Source organism: Crinia signifera, chromosome 1, assembly GCF_055691185.1.
Source record: "Crinia signifera chromosome 1, ASM5569118v1, whole genome shotgun sequence".
NCBI classification, from domain to species: domain Eukaryota; kingdom Metazoa; phylum Chordata; class Amphibia; order Anura; family Myobatrachidae; genus Crinia; species Crinia signifera.
The window spans coordinates 315,955,954-315,974,635 of record NC_139217.1 but is presented as its reverse complement, the minus strand read 5'-3'; the positions used below and the strand labels follow the sequence as shown (position 1 = coordinate 315,974,635).

Sequence of the window (18,682 nt, the reverse complement as noted above, 5' to 3'; positions counted from 1 at the left end):
TACTAAAGGAAATTTGTAAAAAATAGGTGTATTTGTATTTAGAAATACACTTATTTTTGACATTTACTATCCTGAAAATACGGCTATTCGTATTGATGTGCTATCAATACAAATACGAATTGTCGTATTTTCGGTATAGTAAATGTCAAAAATAAGTGTATTTCTATATACAAATACATCTATTTTTTTTACAAATTTCCTTTAGTAAATTTCCCCCATAATGTTAGGCGTTTCTACAGGAAGATATGTCATACTTGCTTTATCCCTCATGCAGCAATGGGGGTGATCCCTTACAGAAATACCATTTATTTATTCCCAAGATTCTTCCCAACTAGAAATCTCAAGCAGATGAGCTCATGTTGTACTTATCAACATCCTATGGGGGAGCTGCCCATGAAGTTAAGCCGGTACTTGTTTATTATCACGACGCCCGCAAAATCGCCAATTTGCGACCGGTTTTCCACGATTTTCAGCCGATTTGCATGCTATTCCATCCTTGCACACCTCCACTATACAAGTCAGCCCAAAGCGTGGCGAGCCCCGCGTCCTCCTAACCTGTTCATACCCCCACTATCCACATCGGCGTGGAGTCAATTTTATAAAGCGTGGCGAGCACAGCGACCCCCGCGAGGGGGCGCAGAAAACAATCCCGAAGCTTGGCGATCGGACACGGATTACTTGACATGCTTCGGGATCGTTTTCCGCGTCCGCTCACCGCGCTTTGGGCTCGATGGCTCACTACGCTTTATAAAATCAACTGCACGCTGACGTGGATAGTGGGTGTATGGATTGTTTGGTGGACATGAGGTTTTTCACAGTTTTTTTACCCGAATGGACACAGGATAAAGTGCACCACGTTCGCTTGCCATGCTTCGGGCACGGTGCCTCGCTACGCTTGGCACACTATTTTATTCTCCCACCACGCCCTAGACTCTTTATAGGGCCTAGAGGATGGTAGGGCATGAAATACAGCCTGTCGGCACATGTCGGGTCAAAAACAGTGAAAAACCCCATGTTGACATTTTGACTGTCGACATAGACCTGGGGTAGCCAACTCCAGTCCTTGAGAGCTACCAACAGTTAACGTTTTCCAGATCTCTTCACAGAATCACAAGTGAGCTAATTAGCTCCACCTGTGGATCTTTTAAAATGTGTTAGTGAGTAATGAGTGCACCTGTGCAGCAGCTAGGTTGTCTGCTCTCGAGGACTGGAGTTGGCTACCACTGACCTAGACCATGTAGACATAATGCTTGTGTCGACCAAATGACCTGTCGACCTAGACCCATATCAACCTTTCAGCATGTCGACCTAATGACCGTATCCCCTCTGTAGCTGTGCAACATCAAGAATGATGCCACTATACGATGAGTACAGTAGTATATTGTTCCAATTCTTCCTAGAGTTATATATTGATAGAGTGTAGTGCTTACCTAGCTTAACTGTGAATAATTAGTTCAATAAATACATTGTACTTAAATCAGAAAGTGAAAGGTTGTGTGTTGGTGTAGAGCAGTGGTCAGGGAACTCGGTCCTCATTACCCCACACAGTGCATGTTTTGCTGGTAACCCAGCAGGTGCACTAATTACTCAGACACATATTATAAGGTCCGCAGGTGGAGCTAATTATTTCACTTGTGATTCTGTGAGGAGACCTGCAAAACATGCACTGCGTGGGGTAATGAGGACCGAGTTCCCTGACCACTGTTGTAGAGACAAGCAGCCTCTACCGCCCGTAATTTATTAATCTACAGAATTATCCTAATTATGCCAATCAAATCATAAGATCTTTATCATATATCTGCTCTATTTATATACTTTAAATATAGGGACAACTTGAATGCGCTGAGAAATGAGAAAACACAGCATGACAATAGCTATTGTTTATTCTGTTTGCGATCTTCTTAAATTCCTAAAGTAATGCACTTCTTGGCTGGTGTGCGTGAGAAAGTGATCAGAACAATCCAGAACTTTTATACTTTTTTTAATATGTATATGTATCATACATTTTACTTACTGTATAATTAATTAATTAGGTTGCTGGACCACAGTTTGCTTTCCAGTTTTGGGGTTAAATCTACATCTCCTATGCAATAACCAATATTCTTGCTTTTAAAGAAATATAGCACCTGCTTACACAGATGAATGAAGCCATCATTCCTCAAATTGGAAAACAAACATTGTTTAATATGATTAAAGTAAGACCTAATTGATTTTATATAGGGCAGATAGTATGGAATAATAGCACTACAAAATCAGTATATTACCAGGTGACAAGGTCAGTGTCCCTGTGCTGCAGACAGGACCTCTTGTCTGAAGTTCTCTACATTATTGTATGGTAGCTCTTTGCACTCTGTAATTGTAATTGGAGCTGGTAGACTGACCTTTAGCCAAATATCACTGTCAGTTTTGCCTTACTAAAAATATAACTGCTATTGCAGGCCTGACCAACCTGTGAATCTCCAGCTATTGTGAAACTACAAGTTTCAGCATACCCTGACACAGTTTTGCTAATTGGGAATGATGAACCTGTGGAAGGGCATGCTGGGACAGATGGACAGTCACAGGAGGACCTGGCCTACTTTATAGCATACTTACCTACTTAAATGCTTTTCTCTCGGGGTGATGCCCAGGGAAGAGAAAGAGGTTGAAGCCAATGGGGCAGGGACAGGGTAATCACATAATTAGGCCCTTTCCTTGTTGTGGCAGAAAAGCCACAATTTGGACAAATTTGCATAGGGACAGAGTTAAAATGGCACTTAATTGTGTCATTAGGCCATGCTCCCTCCATGTTAGCTCACAATTCCGCCCACTTCACTAGGAAATGGGCAGAGTGGAGGGAGGGGTGTCTACTTTTCTGCGGGTGCAGGGGACTACCTAAAAATTGTGAGTCCCCACAGGATCCAGGAGAGTAGTTAAATATGGTTTATAGTAAAGCAACAATAAACCATTTATTGATAATATCTGAGTTAGTTACTTTCTTGTCCAAGTTTTGCAGATATTCTACACACATTATTGCAATACTAATATACAGCCAGATTGAAATCTGTACTTTTTCAAATGATGTCATATTACCTTCATTTTCCTTTTCTGGTGATTCATGACACTCATTACCTATTGGGATTTACCTAAGCAGTGACCAATAATAAATACTGATTTGGTTGCTAGGTTCTGACTGGGAGGGGTCGGGGGTGTAGAGTCACTGTCTGGAACGATATCTAATCTTTAGGTTGATCTGCATCAGGTCGGTCGTCAATAGTTTGACTACCAGTGGAGTACCCCAGGGATCTGTACTTGGACCAGTGCTCTTAATATCAGTCAGATACTTGGTTGCATAGGGTGAGGAATCAGCAGCAGTCTTCTCAGGCAGCGGCACAATGATGTTTGTTAAGCCCCATGTACACGGGGGGAGATATATTGCTCAGCCATATATTGCTAGCAATATATGGCTGAGAAATATATTGCTCAGTTTCTCCTTTTCATCAGCGACCAGAGATGGTCGCTGATGAGAAGGAACCTCTGCCGGCGGTGCAAGCTCCTGCGACCAGCGATTAGAACGGGGCTGAAAACGGGAGCGCGCACCCGGCGATTTATCGCTGGTGCACACTCCAATCACTGGCAATATGGTCGCCAGCGACCATATTTCCAGCGATTTCAGCCCCTATCGCCCCCGTGTGTACACAGCTTTAGAGCGTTTACTCAGGTAGTGGGAAATAAGGCTGACAGGAAATGAAAGTATCCACCATGCCCAGATGAACTTCAGATGGGTTTCTAACCTCCCTAATAGTAACACATTCATTGGGATGTAATACAGGGGTAGATGTATGAAGCAGTGATAAGGGAGGAGAAGTGATAAAGTGCTTGTTACTTTATCACCAGCCAATCAGCTCCTGACTGTTAAATTGGGTATGGATCATTGGGTTGACCTAAAGATGGTCGACAGTCATTAGGTCGACAGGGGTCTAGGTTGACATGGGACAAGGTCGACGACCTATTTGGTCGACACAAGCAGTAAGTCGACATGGTTTATGACGACAGTCAAAAGGTCAACATGGGGTTTTTCACTTCTCTCTTATCACCGCATGATGCCATCCGAACTCTGACTTTTTTAAGGTGAAATCATTTACGAGGCAAAACCATGGCCCTTATTCTGATCGGTGCGGTAATATCCGCGTGAGTTCGTGCCGCCGATGTTTTGTGTCTGCGCATGTGCAGAGGCGTCTCTGCGCATGTGCGAGCGGGGCGTACGGCCAAATCCCGCATGAAATGTGAACACTCCGAACAGGGGGTATAGAGGGGCGTGAAGGGCTATTTGGGCTCATTACCATATGCATACGCCCCGCGTTTCATGGGCGTTCCCATGCAAACGCTGGGCGTACGTATGGTAATGCGGCCGTGACGCACGTGTAGGGGGCGGACATATGACATCGCCGGATGTCAGCTGCCCGCCCAGATCCCTGCTTTTGCATGGAAAAATGTCCATGAGGTCTGAGGTTGCGGGAGCTGGTGGAGCACTCGGTCCTGCATTCGATGGTCTGCGACCATCGAATGATGGGGGAGGTTCCCTGAGATGGAGGAGGCGTATTCCGTGAAAAATACACGTGCGGTCCGTTCGGCCAGCTTATTACCGCGTACGGACGGAGTTGGCGATCCGTATGGAAGGCGGGGTTTCGCACGCACGGTCCTGGACGCATAATCGGATCCGGCCGCACCGATCAGAATAAGGGCCCATGTCTTGATTGCCACTTTAAAATAAACGTCAGAGACTGTATGTACATCCCACGATTATATCAATTTAATCCAGGTTTTACCTTGAAATATGTAGATAACAATGCAGAAACCCTTAGGGCAGATGGAAGGGGTGCCAATACCAATAAACGCTAAGGTGGGGCAAATGGTTTAACACATTTCTTAGGACAAGGTACAGTATTGTGAATTTAGCATGAAATACAAATTAAACAGACATGTCACAATTAATATAAATTACACCTTTTTTAGTAGAAACCAAATTCTCAATGCAATTATTCTCTAAACCACCCACAAATTAAAAATAGATCTACTAATATACTAGCTCATAACCTGGAAACCTAAATCGTATACACTACAACATATGTACTATATATTGTACTTATTTAATTATTTATCTTACATGCCTTGCAACTATGGAGGTAAATCCCAGGCCATATTTCAAATCCTGGGATTTAGGATTGAAAAACTCTCAATCCTGAGATCCCCAGGATTGGCCTCTTTATGCCATGCCCCCACCCCTCTCTACCTGGAACTGCTGTAAAGCAGTTTCTCAGGATTGGCCTCTTTAAGCCATGCCAGGAACTGCTGTAAAGCAGTTATTAAGTGGGCTGGGACATGCAGTGCGGCGGAGGGGGCGTGGCTGTCCAGCCGCACAATCTGGATGCTGTGAGGCGTCTGGGCACTGTGCTGTTGGTGGCCAGCGCTGCCCAGCAGAAAACTGTCAAACACGCATGTGTATTTTGGTCCCGCGATTGAAATCCAGGCAATTTTTGCCATAAATCCTGGGATCCCACCAATACCGATCCAGGGATTGGCATCCCTACTAGGAACACATACTGTATTTAAATGCGCCCCACGCAAATCTAAATCGCTCTTCACATGTTACATCTGCCACACCTGCAGTGCAGTATGGTTTTGGCCAGTTGTTTGCTTTTTGCTTTACTAAAGCCCTATACACACTAAACGATGGGGGTAACTATATTGTGCGTACACACTGCACAATGTCAGCCACAGATATTGTTCAGTGACATCTCGGGGACCCGTTGAACAGGCAGATTGTTTGCTTATATATATATATATCTAAATTGTCCTGCATGTTCAGAAAACATGAATCATTGCTAACGACATGCGGGAGCACGCATTGTTAACAATATCGATTGTGAACGATGTCGCTCAGAAGCCTCTTTCTCAGCGTTATTGTTCACAATATCCTCTAGTGTGTATGGGGTTTTTACAAACATGAATCAGGCCCAATATATACATATAAAAGTAACTCAGACACTGAGAATGGGCAAACTATAGAGTAATTGCCATATTAAGACAAGTTTAAGAAAAAGAATATATTTCATCTCATGATTAAACAAATCTTGTATGAGGATAACTTTCTTCCCTCAAGCGGTTCACCTGTTGACACGTGAACTCATGAACACCTCACTGTCTAGTCGCGCCATAACCCTTTGCACATAATCTAACACGGTGTCCCCTCGGAATAACTTTCTGTATGACTGTACATGTTCCCCCACCTGTTTATATTGTTCATTGTTTATACTGTATGCTGTTTACGTGTTACCCACCTGGCTGCTGCACAGCAAAAACAAATTCCTAGTATACGCAAGTATACCTGGCCAATAAAGCTGATACTGATTCTGAACTGAGCTTTCTCCATTGCTGCAGCGCTCGGCCCTGAGCTCCATGCATGCTGTTCCTCAATCAGCAGCTGTGGAATCCTGCCTTGATATTTCAGTCTTTAAGGTCATGTGTTCTACGGAGCATGTTGTTAAGTGTAACTGGTGGCGAAGCATTTCAAGGGCTGTGAGTATAAGTTAAGCTGCTGTACGTAGGCACCCCCAGCATTTTGGTATATTTCTAGTGAGAAGAGCACTACTTCTTTTTCATCAAAATGTCAGACCAAAGTCCCTTTGAAACGGACATGTTAACCCTTACCCGCTTTGTCATGGAAAGGGGAAGACAAGCGAAAGGTACCGGGGAGCTGACACAACTCCTCAATTCCATGCTGACAGCTATAAAGGCCATATCTTCTGCTGTGAGGAAAGCCGGCATTGCTCACATGTAAGTTTTTGGACACATATTATCTAGAAATGGAACAGTGTGTGAAATAATTATGTCTAGACGCATAACATTGATTTGCCTTTTTATTAAGATGATGTCAGAGCAGCTCTCGTTATATACAGACATTGCTATCATGTTTCTGGGAAGTCTCTCTACTGTAAATGACCAGGATAATTAAATAATGAACTTTCTTTACTTCCGTAACTATTGCATTTGCACCAGGATGCCAACAGATTGTAGTTTAAATATATTTTACTTTGCTTATATCTAAATTCCCTACAGGGAGCCTCTCTCAAGCAATTGGTGAGGGAGCCTACTCGCAAAGACTCAATATTAGATTTAATACTCACAAATGGTGACAGGATATCAGACATATATGTGGGTGAGAACCTGGGATCCAGTGATCATCAAGCAGTATGGTTTAGTATCAAGGCAGGGTCCAACTCCAGTCACACAAAAACTAAGGTGTTGGATTTTAGGAAGGCTGACTTTGCAAAAATGGGGAGATGTTTAAGCGACTCATTAGCGGATTGGACGAACTTGAAAGGAGTGCAGGAGAGGTGGAGAAAATTAAAAAGTGCAATTCTAAAGGCAACGGACCTTTGTATCAAAAGGGTTAAGAAAAGTACCAGGAAAAGGAAGCCAGTGTGGTTTACAAAAGAGGTATCAACTAGTGTAAAAGCAAAAAAGATGTCCTTTAGGACATACAAGCAGACTCAAAATAATAATGACAAAGAAGTGTATCTTGCCAGACGCAAAGAGGCTAAGAAAGTGATCAGGTGTGCCAAGGCACAAGCTGAGGAGAAAATGGCTCAGTCGGTAGATAAAGGAAACAAAACTTTTTTTAAGTATATAAATGAAAGGAGAAAATCAAATGGAGGAATAATAAGACTGCGGACAGACACTGAGAATTTGGTGGAGGGAGACAAGGCAATTGCAGATCATCTAAATAATTACTTTTGCTCTGTATTCACTATAGAAGGAGAAGGGAAGGGACCACAGTTAAGTTGCAAGGACATTCATAAAAATAAGGTAGATGGAGGTACATTTACTAGGGAGAAAGTCCTAACAGAACTTTCAAGACTGAAAGTGGATAAATCAATGGGGCCAGACGGAGTGCATCCAAGGATACTAAAAGAACTAAAAGATGTGTTGGTAGCGCCATTAACAGATTTATTCAATCAGTCACTAGATACAGGTGCAGTTCCAGAGGACTGGAGAAAAGCAAATGTAGTTCCACTGCACAAAAGCGGAAGCAAAGAAGAAGCAAGTAACTACAGACCAGTGAGCCTTACATCAGTAGTAGGGAAAATAATGGAAACACTATTAAAAGAAAGAATAGTGGAATATCTTAAATTAAACAACTTACAGGATCCAAAACAGCATGGTTTTACTGCAGGGAGATCATGCCAAACAAGTCTCATTGACTTTTTTGACTCCGTGACCAAAATACTAGATGAAGGGGGGGCTGTAGATGTGGCATATCTAGACTTTAGTAAGGCATTTGACACTGTCCCACATCGCAGGCTGCTAAATAAACTTGAAAGTGTGGGATTGGATTATAAAACAATTAAATGGATAAGAACCTGGTTGCAGGATAGGAAACAGACAGTTGTCGTAAATGGAGTGCATTCTATGGAGGGACATGTTACCAGTGGAGTACCCCAGGGATCTGTACTTGGACCAGTGCTCTTTAATATCTTTGTTAGTGACATTGCAAATGGTATTGAAGGGAAAGTATGCCTTTTTGCAGATGATACAAAGATATGCAACAGAGTAGACACACCAGGAGGGGTAAATCAAATGACTGATGATCTAAGTAAACTTGAGAATTGGTCAAGAGAATGGCAACTACAGTTTAATGCTAAAAAATGCAAAATTATGCACTTGGGACTCAAAAATCCAAAGGCTCAATATAGTATCAAGGGTACTATAATGGAAACTACTGAGGAGGAAAGAGATCTAGGAGTCACTATTTCAAGTGACTTAAAGGCAGGGAGGCAATGTAACAAAGCAATGAGGAAGGCTAGTCAGATGCTTGGTTGCATAGGGAGAGGAATCAGTAGCAGAAAAAAAGACGTAATAATGCCACTTTATAGGTCATTGGTACGACCTCATCTGGAATACTGTGTCCAGTTCTGGAGGCCATATCTTCAGAAGGATATAAATACATTGGAGAGTGTACAAAGAAGGGCAACTAAAATGGTTCATGGCCTACATCACAAAACTTACCTGGATAGACTAAAAGATCTTAACATGTATAGTTTGGAGCAGAGAAGGGAAAGGGGGGACATGATAGAAATCTTCAAATATATCAAGGGTTTTAACATAGTACAGGTGGGAAATTTTCTTCAAAGGAAAACAAGTAATAAAACACGAGGACATGCACTGAAACTGGAGGGAGGTAGGTTCAGGGGAAATGTTAGAAAGAATTACTTCACAGAAAGGGTAGTGGATAAGTGGAATAGCCTCCCATCAGAGGTGGTAGAGGCTAAGACAGTAGAACAATTTAAACATGCTTGGGATAGGCATATGAATATCCTTACAAAGAAATAAGGATTAAAAAGGGTTGAGTTTACCTGAAGGGTAAAAAAGGGGCAGACTAGATGGGCCAAATGGTTCTTATCTGCCGTCAAATTCTATGTTTCTATGTTTCTATGTTTCTATATCAGCGAGTACAATGTGTGTGTGTGTGTGTGTGTTGTGTGACTGAACAGTAGATTCTACAGACATTAGTGATATGATTTAACAGCAGCCATTGAAGGCTTTATAAAACACTAGTTTGAAAATACCAGGTTTATGCTAAAGTGGTTGTAGTAGTTGCCCAAATATTGATGTATCTAAATGGTGTCACACCACCATCCACATTCCCTAACACCTACCTATCTGGGCAATGTCAGGTCTTCCCCATGGTGTGTTGGGGACCCACTGGTCACTGCCTGCTGTTGCTGGCTCTTTTATCTCCACGCTGACTCCTGCATCCTATGTGTGCGACCAGTGCAGGTATCTTCCATTCAGAAACTCTCTCCAACTCTGGAGCACCAATGGTAGTTCACCTCTGGTTCAGTTGAAGAACCATCTGTACCAGTCTAGTTTCCAGTTCCACTGATTCAGTCCATTGTTCAGCTCTAGAATCACTTGCCCAAGACCAGCATTCAGTTTTACTGGTTCCAGCATGGTGTTCTGCTCAAGATCCATAATTTCAAGTCCAACCTCCAGTACTGTTGTTATCTCCAGTACCCTTGTTACCAGTCCACAGTTTAGTATTACGGATTCTCCAGCCAACTGTTCCAGTTTGTTATTCAGTATACTGGACTTCATCCAGAATACATTTCTACAAAATACAATCCTGTTTCCAGTAATTCTCTCACACTATCTGAATGAACAGTGGCGTGAGCGGCATCCACATCAACGCGTTTCGCGGATGGTCCTTTTTAAAGATGAATGATCTTGAAAAAGGAAATCTATTCCGAAACGTGTTCATGTGAATCAGGGGCGGATTTAGGGATGAGGGCGCCCCTAGGCACAACAATAATGTTTACTAAGTAGGACAGTTTATAGGGGCAGTATCTGCATGTCCTATCCATTTACACTCTATTTAAGATGGAATATAGTACAGTACAGTGGATATTTTGCAGTTATTGGTACATTTTGGGCTGACAGTACTATCACAGGCATCCAAGTGCTGCCCCCAAACATGTGCCGCCCCTAGGCCGGTGCCTCACGTGCCTAATGGGAAATTCGGCTCTGATGTGAATGCCACCCCCTCCACTGTTCATTCGGATAGTGTGAGAAGACAAGGAGGCTGGCACTATACCAACTTCCCGGGATGGTGAGCAGCTCTGCTACAGAGTCTGACAGCAGTATACCATCTGGAGGCTCCCGGTTCCTGTGTGCTTATTTCCTTGGTCGTTTGTATGGGATTTTATGTGTGACTTTTTTATGGATGTATGAATAAAATACCTTTTATTACATCTTGGATGTCCTCCTCTAAAGAAAATGCTATGTGAATGCGGGTGAGCAACTAAGTATCACCCAGTTCATACACAGTGTGTTATCGATGTTTGGGGACATAGCAGAAATCTGAGGATTAAAAATACCCTTACGAGCAGTTAAGGATAAAAAGAAAGCACTTTTAATCGTATTGATTATTCACAAAAGTTATAATTGAAGCTCAACTTCACGCTTCCGGTTCCACTTCACCTAGAATAACATAGGAAGGTTTTAAATTAGAGATGAGCGGGTTCGGTTACTAGAGAACTGAAAAAGTTTGTGTGTCCAGGCATTTTTGGGTGGGTGTCTGACATTAGTAATGACCATTTCCAGCCTGGTTCTACAGCAGATTACTGGAAGCCCTAGACTTTCTTCTACATCTATTTTGCAATGGGAGGTTATTCTTTTCTTCTGCACGGCAACTTTCCGATCACAGGCAACAGCTTTTTCTCTAAGTAGCAATCCATGCTGAATTAGACCCAATTAACATAAATGCCCCATGACATTTTATAAAGTTTGCTCCCTCTGGCAAGCCTCATGCCCATTTTTTACCTGGACCATTCCTGAGTCTAGAGACAGTGGGTCAAATCTACTAAAGCTTCTAAAAATGAAAGGAGGTGATGTTGCCTATAGCAACCAATCAGATTCTGTCTATAATTTCTCTATTTCATTCTAGAAAATGATTGACAGAATCTTGGTTGCTATGGCACACATTAACTCTTTTCATTTTTAGAAGCTTTTTAAATATACCCCAGTGTGTGTGCCATGGGTGCGTAGCTCGCTTGAATGCTCCAGTTTAATCTTCGGCCCTTATTGTAAATTTTCAATGCATTGTATTGTTTAGTACTTATACCTGTTATAATCAGGGCCGACGCTACTAGTGGCCGGCACCCTAGGCAAATGCCTAGTGGTTATAATACTTAACATCTGAACTATATAGCTGTTGTGATATCTGGTCATTGTATTTGTTTTGTCTTGTTCTACTTTTGAATTGTTTTCTGTTTTTGTTTTTTTGTATGTCTTTTTAAAAAACTTTCAATACATATGTGCAATTACAACAAAAACTACTTTCAATGTCTTTCTGCTGAAATGCTTCATTTTTTGACATGTTTAGGTTTGGTATTGCGGGAAGTGTGAATGTGACTGGTGATGAGGTGAAGAAACTGGATGTTCTGTCCAATGATCTTGTGATTAATATGCTGAAATCCTCTTATGGGACATGTGCTATGGTTTCTGAGGAAAACAAGGAACTTATCATTGTTCCAAAAGAAATGAGGGTCAGTAATTATAATACTTTTTAAATGAAATTGTAAAGAAATGTGTTAATACTTTATTATTTAGATGTGCTTTACAGTAGAAGAGTGAAATTCTTAAATGTCATAATTAAATTGATTATTAATCAAACACAAATCACAAAATAACTCACCCAAATCGAATTCTCTCTGCACAAGTTATATCTGCCCCCCTGCAGTGCACATGGTTTTGTCCATTTGAGAAGGAATTTGCCTTTATTTATTTATTAACAGTTTCTTATATAGCTCATACATATTCAGCAGCGCTTTACAAAGCGGGATGCGGTCATTTGGTCTACTGCATTATGGTCGACAGTCATTAGGTCGAATCCATTAGGTCGACATGCTAAAAGGTCGACATGACTCTAGGTCAACATGGGAAAAGGTCGACATGATTCTAGTTCGAAAGGTCATTAGTTCGACAGGTCATTAGTTCGACAAGGTCATTAGTTCGACATTGTCTATGTCGACATTCACAAGGTCGACATGGAGTTTTTCACTATTTTTTGAGCCAACATGTGCCGACAGGCGGTATTTCATGCCCTACCATCCACTAGGGCGTGGTGGGAGAATAAAATAGTGTGCCGAGCGTAGCGAGGCACCGTGCCCGACGCATAGCGAGCGCAGCGAGCGATGCGAGGGGATGCAGTGCACTTTAAACTGTGTCCATGTCGACTGTGTTGACATTCAGGTAAAAAAACAGTGAAAAACCCCATGTCGACCTTGTGAATGTCGACATAGACAATGTCGAACTAATGACCTTGTCGAACTAATGACCTGTCGAACTAATGACCTTTCGACCTAGAATCATGTCGACCTTTTCCCATGTCGACCTAGAGTCATGTCGACCTTTTAGCATGTCGACCTAATGGATTCGACCTAATGACTTTCGACCATAATGCAATAGACCAAATGATCCCAACCCTACAAAGCATAGTTATTAGCAAAAACACATAACGAATTACAGCACAAGACAGTTTAGGACAAGTACATGGTTAATATGGATAGTTGCACCAGGGGACAGGACACTGAAGCAAGCATCAGGGTTGCAGTGGTTTATATATTCTAAGAAAGGCACATGAGGAGAGAGGGCCCTGCTCGTGAGAGCTTACATTCTAAAAAGGGAGGGTTAGACAGACAGGGGGGACACAGAAGGGAAAGAGGTGAGCATAAACAGTAGGTTAGGATGAGAGATGGTCGGGTTTTATGCAGGAGGGTGGAAAGAGGTCAGCTTAGTCCTTGATATTTTAAGTCTAAAAAAGAGCTGGGTCATCCAGGAGTAGATAGCAGAGAGACAGTTGGAGATATGAGTGAGGATAGAGGGAGAGCGATCAGGAAAGGAGCCGTAGATTTCAGTGTTATCAGCATAGATGTGATAGTGGAAGTCGAGTGAGCAAATGAGCTCACCCAGAGAGGACGTATAGAGATAGAGAAGAAGAGGGCCAAGAATAAAATTTTGGGGGACACCTAAAATCAATGGAAGAGCAGGACAGGTGAAGTCATTAGAGGTACAGCAGGGCATTTTCAAAACTGACAGTGCAAGTACAAGCATTAACAGTGATAGTAAAAGTTTTTGCAGATGTAAAAATGATGATATTATGGTTGACTAGCCAGATTAAGCAGCCAGAGGTAGTATGGTGTGAGAATAAATTGAACTCACTCAAAGCAGACTGGTTTTCTCAGTTGTTGCTTTTATCCTTCTGTTTCACTTCAGTGTAACGCCAGTATAACGCCAGTATAACGCCACAGTTATATTTAAATTATGCCGCACTTTAAAACTATTATGCACACAGCTAAACCATGCACACAGCCTATGTAATGATCATTAAATGCATCTGCACTCATTAATTGGACTTTCCCCACCCAATCCCAACCCCTCTACTACAATGAATGGTAATGAAAGGGGCTTACATAAACATCCATGCATTCCAAGATAGCATGTGTCATTAAGAGTTATAAGATATTCCTCCCTTCACATAGGCAACAGAGATTTGCCTTTTAACTTGCAAAATTAAGTTTGTCAATAACACATTTCTGATATCTAAAGCAGTGTGCAGAATGATCAATTACCAAAGCATTTAAATACATCCAGCACCAGAGGTGTAATCATCTGCAGCCCAGCCAGCCAAGTATGTAGAATGCTGTTTACCTATGACAATACCTTTGTGAGTGAACCAGAATAAGGTCCTATGTACTAAGCCTTGGAAAATAATAAAATGGAGAGTGATAAACCACCAGCCGATCAGCTATACCTGTCATTTTTCAAACACAGCCTGTGACATGGCAGTTAAAGGCTGATTGGCTGGTGGTTTATCACGCTCCATTTTATCGTTTTTCAAGCTTAGTACATCTGACATTACTAATGCATACCTCCCAACATTTAGAAGTCAGGATTGTGGACTTCACTGCACGCTTCCAAATAGGTTGTGGCTTTGAGGGAATGCCACGACCAGAGCCCCACCCCAATTTTCCTTCACTGTGGGGCATGGCCGTGGGCTCTGGGAGGCCATTCACCCAGTCACTCTGATAGCTAGATGTATCTCAAGCTTAACAAAGTGATATAATGGAGAGTAATAAACAACCAGGCAATCAGCTCCTACCTGTCATGTCAGATCCTACCTGAGTTTGAAAAATGATAGGTAGGAGCTGATTGGTTGCTGGTTTATCACTCTCCCTTTAATCGCTTTTTGAAGCTTGATACATCTGGCCCTGAATGTGCACAGCATCTATTCACCTCTGCTTTGCTAAACAGAGCAGCGAGTGACAGGGGGACTCCCAACTGTTACCCCCCTCCCCACAGTGGGACACTAGTACTTATGGGTGGGACAGTCCCAAAAAAACAGGTCTGTTCCTTATGAGGTATGACTAATTTAGAGGCTAGAGGAAGTCAGAGGTCAAACAGTAGGATCTAATGTGATTTGAAGGCTCATGAACCTTAGTTTATATGTAAATATTGCGTGTATGATGATTTGTGTTTTTTAATGTCAGGAAAACAATATACTTCACACATGCATATATTTTAAGAATTAGAAATGCTTAATTGAATTAGAATTTATTGTTTATTTTATCATGTAATGTGTAGGCATCTTAATGTCATCAGTGGCAGAACATTGATGACACAGTTGAGGACAGAGGTCCCAATATCAAAATGACAACATGCAGTGTAAAAAAACAGGATGCTATATGCAAGGCCGGCCCAACCATCAAGCAGGATATGCATCCGCATAGAGTGCCAAACTGTGGAGGGCACCACCGTTGCCTTCTCCATTCTGCATGTCTGATTAAGAGAGTCTGATTGATTAGCTGCTCAGCTGCTGGCTCACTGAGAGATCCCATTCAGCCCCTGCACATGCCCCTCTCCATGCCTGGGGAGATGGGACATAGTTGGTGAGTGGAGAGGCTGCTGCTGCAGTGCCAGCACTGGTGCAGTAGGTGACCATGACTGTGTCACAGCCTGGTACAGGCATGGAGACAGGAACCCTGCTGACCATGCCCTGTTGCCTCCTGGCAAATATATTTCTGTTTTTCCCAATTACTGCAGTGGTCTCCTAGGAGCTGTGGTGACACAGGCACTCAGGGTTGGATTGGCCATAGACCTTACAGGGAAGATTCCTGGTTGGCTGGTGCACCTGTGAGGCCGTCTATTAGCCAGTTCCAGGAGTAGAGGCCTCACCCCCCTGTCTCACAAACAAACAACCTATGCCAGTTCCCAGAACAGAGTATCCAACACTGCAAATACGCATCTAATACGGGCACACTATCTATATCTATTGTGACGTCTGTTAAAGGGACAGAAATGTATGGAACTTATACTGAGGTGTTTCTGTGCTGGGGATATTTGTAATATTCGGGGGATTATGTTAATTAATTGTTTGTCTGCTTGAAGGAGGGTTTAAGGTCTGTGGTCAGTCTCAGTGGGGAGATGGGGTAGTGGAGCAGATGTATTAAGCCTGGTAAAGAGATAAAGTGGAGAAAAAGTGAAAAGAGATAACGCACCAGCCAATCAACTTCCAACTGTAAGTTGATTGGCTGGTGAGTTATCTCCTTCCACTTTATCTCCACTTTTTAGCCACTTTATCTCTTCATCAGGTTTAATACATCTGCCCCATAATTTGAAATGTGGAGGTTTGTGGTTTGTTACAGCAGCTTAAAGGTCTGGGGGCCACAAGACCCCTACTCATTTTGTCCCCCGTATTTTGGGAACCAGGACCGGCCCTTGAGCCTGGTGCTGTTTTTTTAAAATCCAGGGGAACCATATTTGTTTTGCCCCATGATTTCATGAAATCAAGACCGTCTCTTTGAGCCCGGGGCTGGTTATGCTCAGGAGGGGGGACCCCCACGCTGTTTTTTTTCCTGATTTTAATATTTTTTCCCTTTTTTTGAACCAGATCACACTCGTCTGTGCATGGTTCTGTGAAGTTCGCCCATCACAACCTGGTCTGTTTGTGTGGTGATTTTTAGTAACGTTTTCCCAAATTCGCATCCCATTAACTTTGCGATTTGTATACTTTATAATGGGAAAACATCTGGATGTGAATTCCAGAGTTACTAACAATTGCCACTTCAGAATGTGCGATTTTTTTTTTGCCGCAATTCGCATACCATTAAGTTGCTGATTTCAGAAAAATCACCCCCCCCCCCCCCCCCAAAAAAAAAAAAAAAAATAATAATTCCTATTAAATGTCTCCCACTGTATTCAGAGATATACATACATTTGGATTTTATTTTTGTGCAGGGTGACTACTGGCTGCTTTATTTTTATTCTGAGCCCAAATCTATATCTCTCTGCACATTAATATGACTGGATTTTTAAACTGAACAGTTTATATGCTGGCGTAAGCGCTGTAAACCTACATTTCCCCAAAGGTGACTTAATTTCCCATACTTGGTCTCCCTCTAGTGTCCACTCAGATTAATTGTTCTTTATTCTTTGAACAACAATACTGGCTACACTAGAAACATCAATTCTATAGGTATAAAAGTGCTTTCTCCTCCCTGTATACGTTCAAATACTGTACGTATCCAAACTTTTCTTGTGAACTGCTGAGGTAGCTCCTTTAAACCCTCCTTACTATGCTGCCATAACTTGAGTAATGGTTTGATAAAGCCAGTCCACTGGGAGTCATTATGTAAACACTGCATTATGTAAACACAGTACTTCCGATCAATCTGACCTATAACTTTCTTCACTAATTGTTACCAAACCAAGAAACCTCCAAAGTACAACATGTTACCTCCTAAAGAGACCACAACTTAAACGGTCTTGAGGTCAGTCCTACAACATGCTCTATCTAAACCTACTGTCCACTTAAACTTTGTTGTCCTAACCAATGGTGATGGAGATCTCCAAAAGGTTTTCGGCCTTTATAAAACTCTTCCCTCCAAACAAGATCTACAAGACACTATCCGACAAGAATTGGCATCCATTAGACATGATATATCCCATCTTTATTATCATGTCTTTACCTTAGAAAAGCATCATGATTCTTCAGCTACCTTCGTGAAATTCCTAAAAGAAGTCATCACGACACAATTAAATGAGATTAAATCCCTACAAAAAAGGATGATAGATATTGGTAACAGAGGGAGAAGAAACAATATATGCATCTGTGGTTATCCACATATATCAGGACCTTTCTCGGTACAGCCTCCAACAGCGGAAACCATTAACTGATGAGCTCCGAAGCTTCAACTAAACTACTGTCAGCGTTTTCCTTATAACCTTCAAGTCTCATCAGCAGGAAAATGACACACCCTGAACTCCCCACAGTGCCGTAACAATGCTGCTGCAGACCCTGCGGTGGCTTGGGGGAACCAGTACCGGCAGGATCTGTGAGGAGCATATGAAGTGCGCCGCTCGTAGGATACTACCGCGGCTGGAGGCTGGAGCTGGATCCCACCCACCTGGTGTGGTGCGCCTGGCCGGCTCCCATTACTACCGCTGCTGACGGCGCTGAGTGGCTGTCTCCTTTCTCTGCCACCGGGTGCGCCCAGGTCCTGTCTCTGCCACCGCTGCTGGAGCCCTGCATTACTGCTCCTGGCTCCAGCAGAACTTTCTGCAAAGCCCCCTCTGTGTCATCTCTTTTAGATCGCATTCAGGAGGCAGAGAGCAGCATGATCAGTGCTGTCTCCTCCCCTGTGCCCTCCCCTGCTCCTGGCTCTGCATACAGGGTGCCATAGTTCAACAAAGAGTCCTTTCCCTTGTACAAAGAGGACATCTTACCTGATACAGAAATTAGTGAGTAATGTGTGGTACCTCTGTGTGTGTATGTGTGTGTGTGTGTATATATATATATATATATATATATATATATATATATAATGTTCAAGTGGCATTACGGCGGCTTGTAGAATATATTGTAAGGTGCATTATGGAGTGTAGCGTATAGTCTATGGGGGATTGTGGTGTGTGGCGTATAGTGTAAGGGGCATTACAACGTGTGGCATATAGTGAAATGGCATTATGGTGTGTGGTGTATTTACGGTGTGTGGTGAAAATTTATAGTTGTGCTACTGACTCCCCATCTGACCTTTCTGGGTTCTGTGCTGGTCTTGGCCTACCAACCATGGAGATACCAAAC

The 18,682-nt window shown here is 42.5% G+C and overlaps 1 protein-coding gene across 2 annotated transcripts in view; it reads left to right on the top strand.

The window, feature by feature from the left end:
• The first annotated feature begins 6,495 nt into the window (after nt 1–6,495).
• The window catches only part of LOC146079904 (fructose-1,6-bisphosphatase isozyme 2), a 49,880-nt gene continuing 37,693 nt past the window's right edge, over nt 6,496–18,682 (top strand). Inside the window, exons 1-2 of one of the 2 annotated variants that reach the window (XM_083186615.1) lie at nt 6,496–6,816; nt 11,924–12,086. In XM_083186615.1, the coding sequence (XP_083042741.1) occupies nt 6,647–6,816; nt 11,924–12,086 (333 nt within the window). In that variant the 5' untranslated portion in view covers nt 6,496–6,646. The remainder of the gene's footprint in view (nt 6,817–11,923; nt 12,087–18,682) is intronic. The other variant, XM_083186606.1, reaches the window with a different exon arrangement.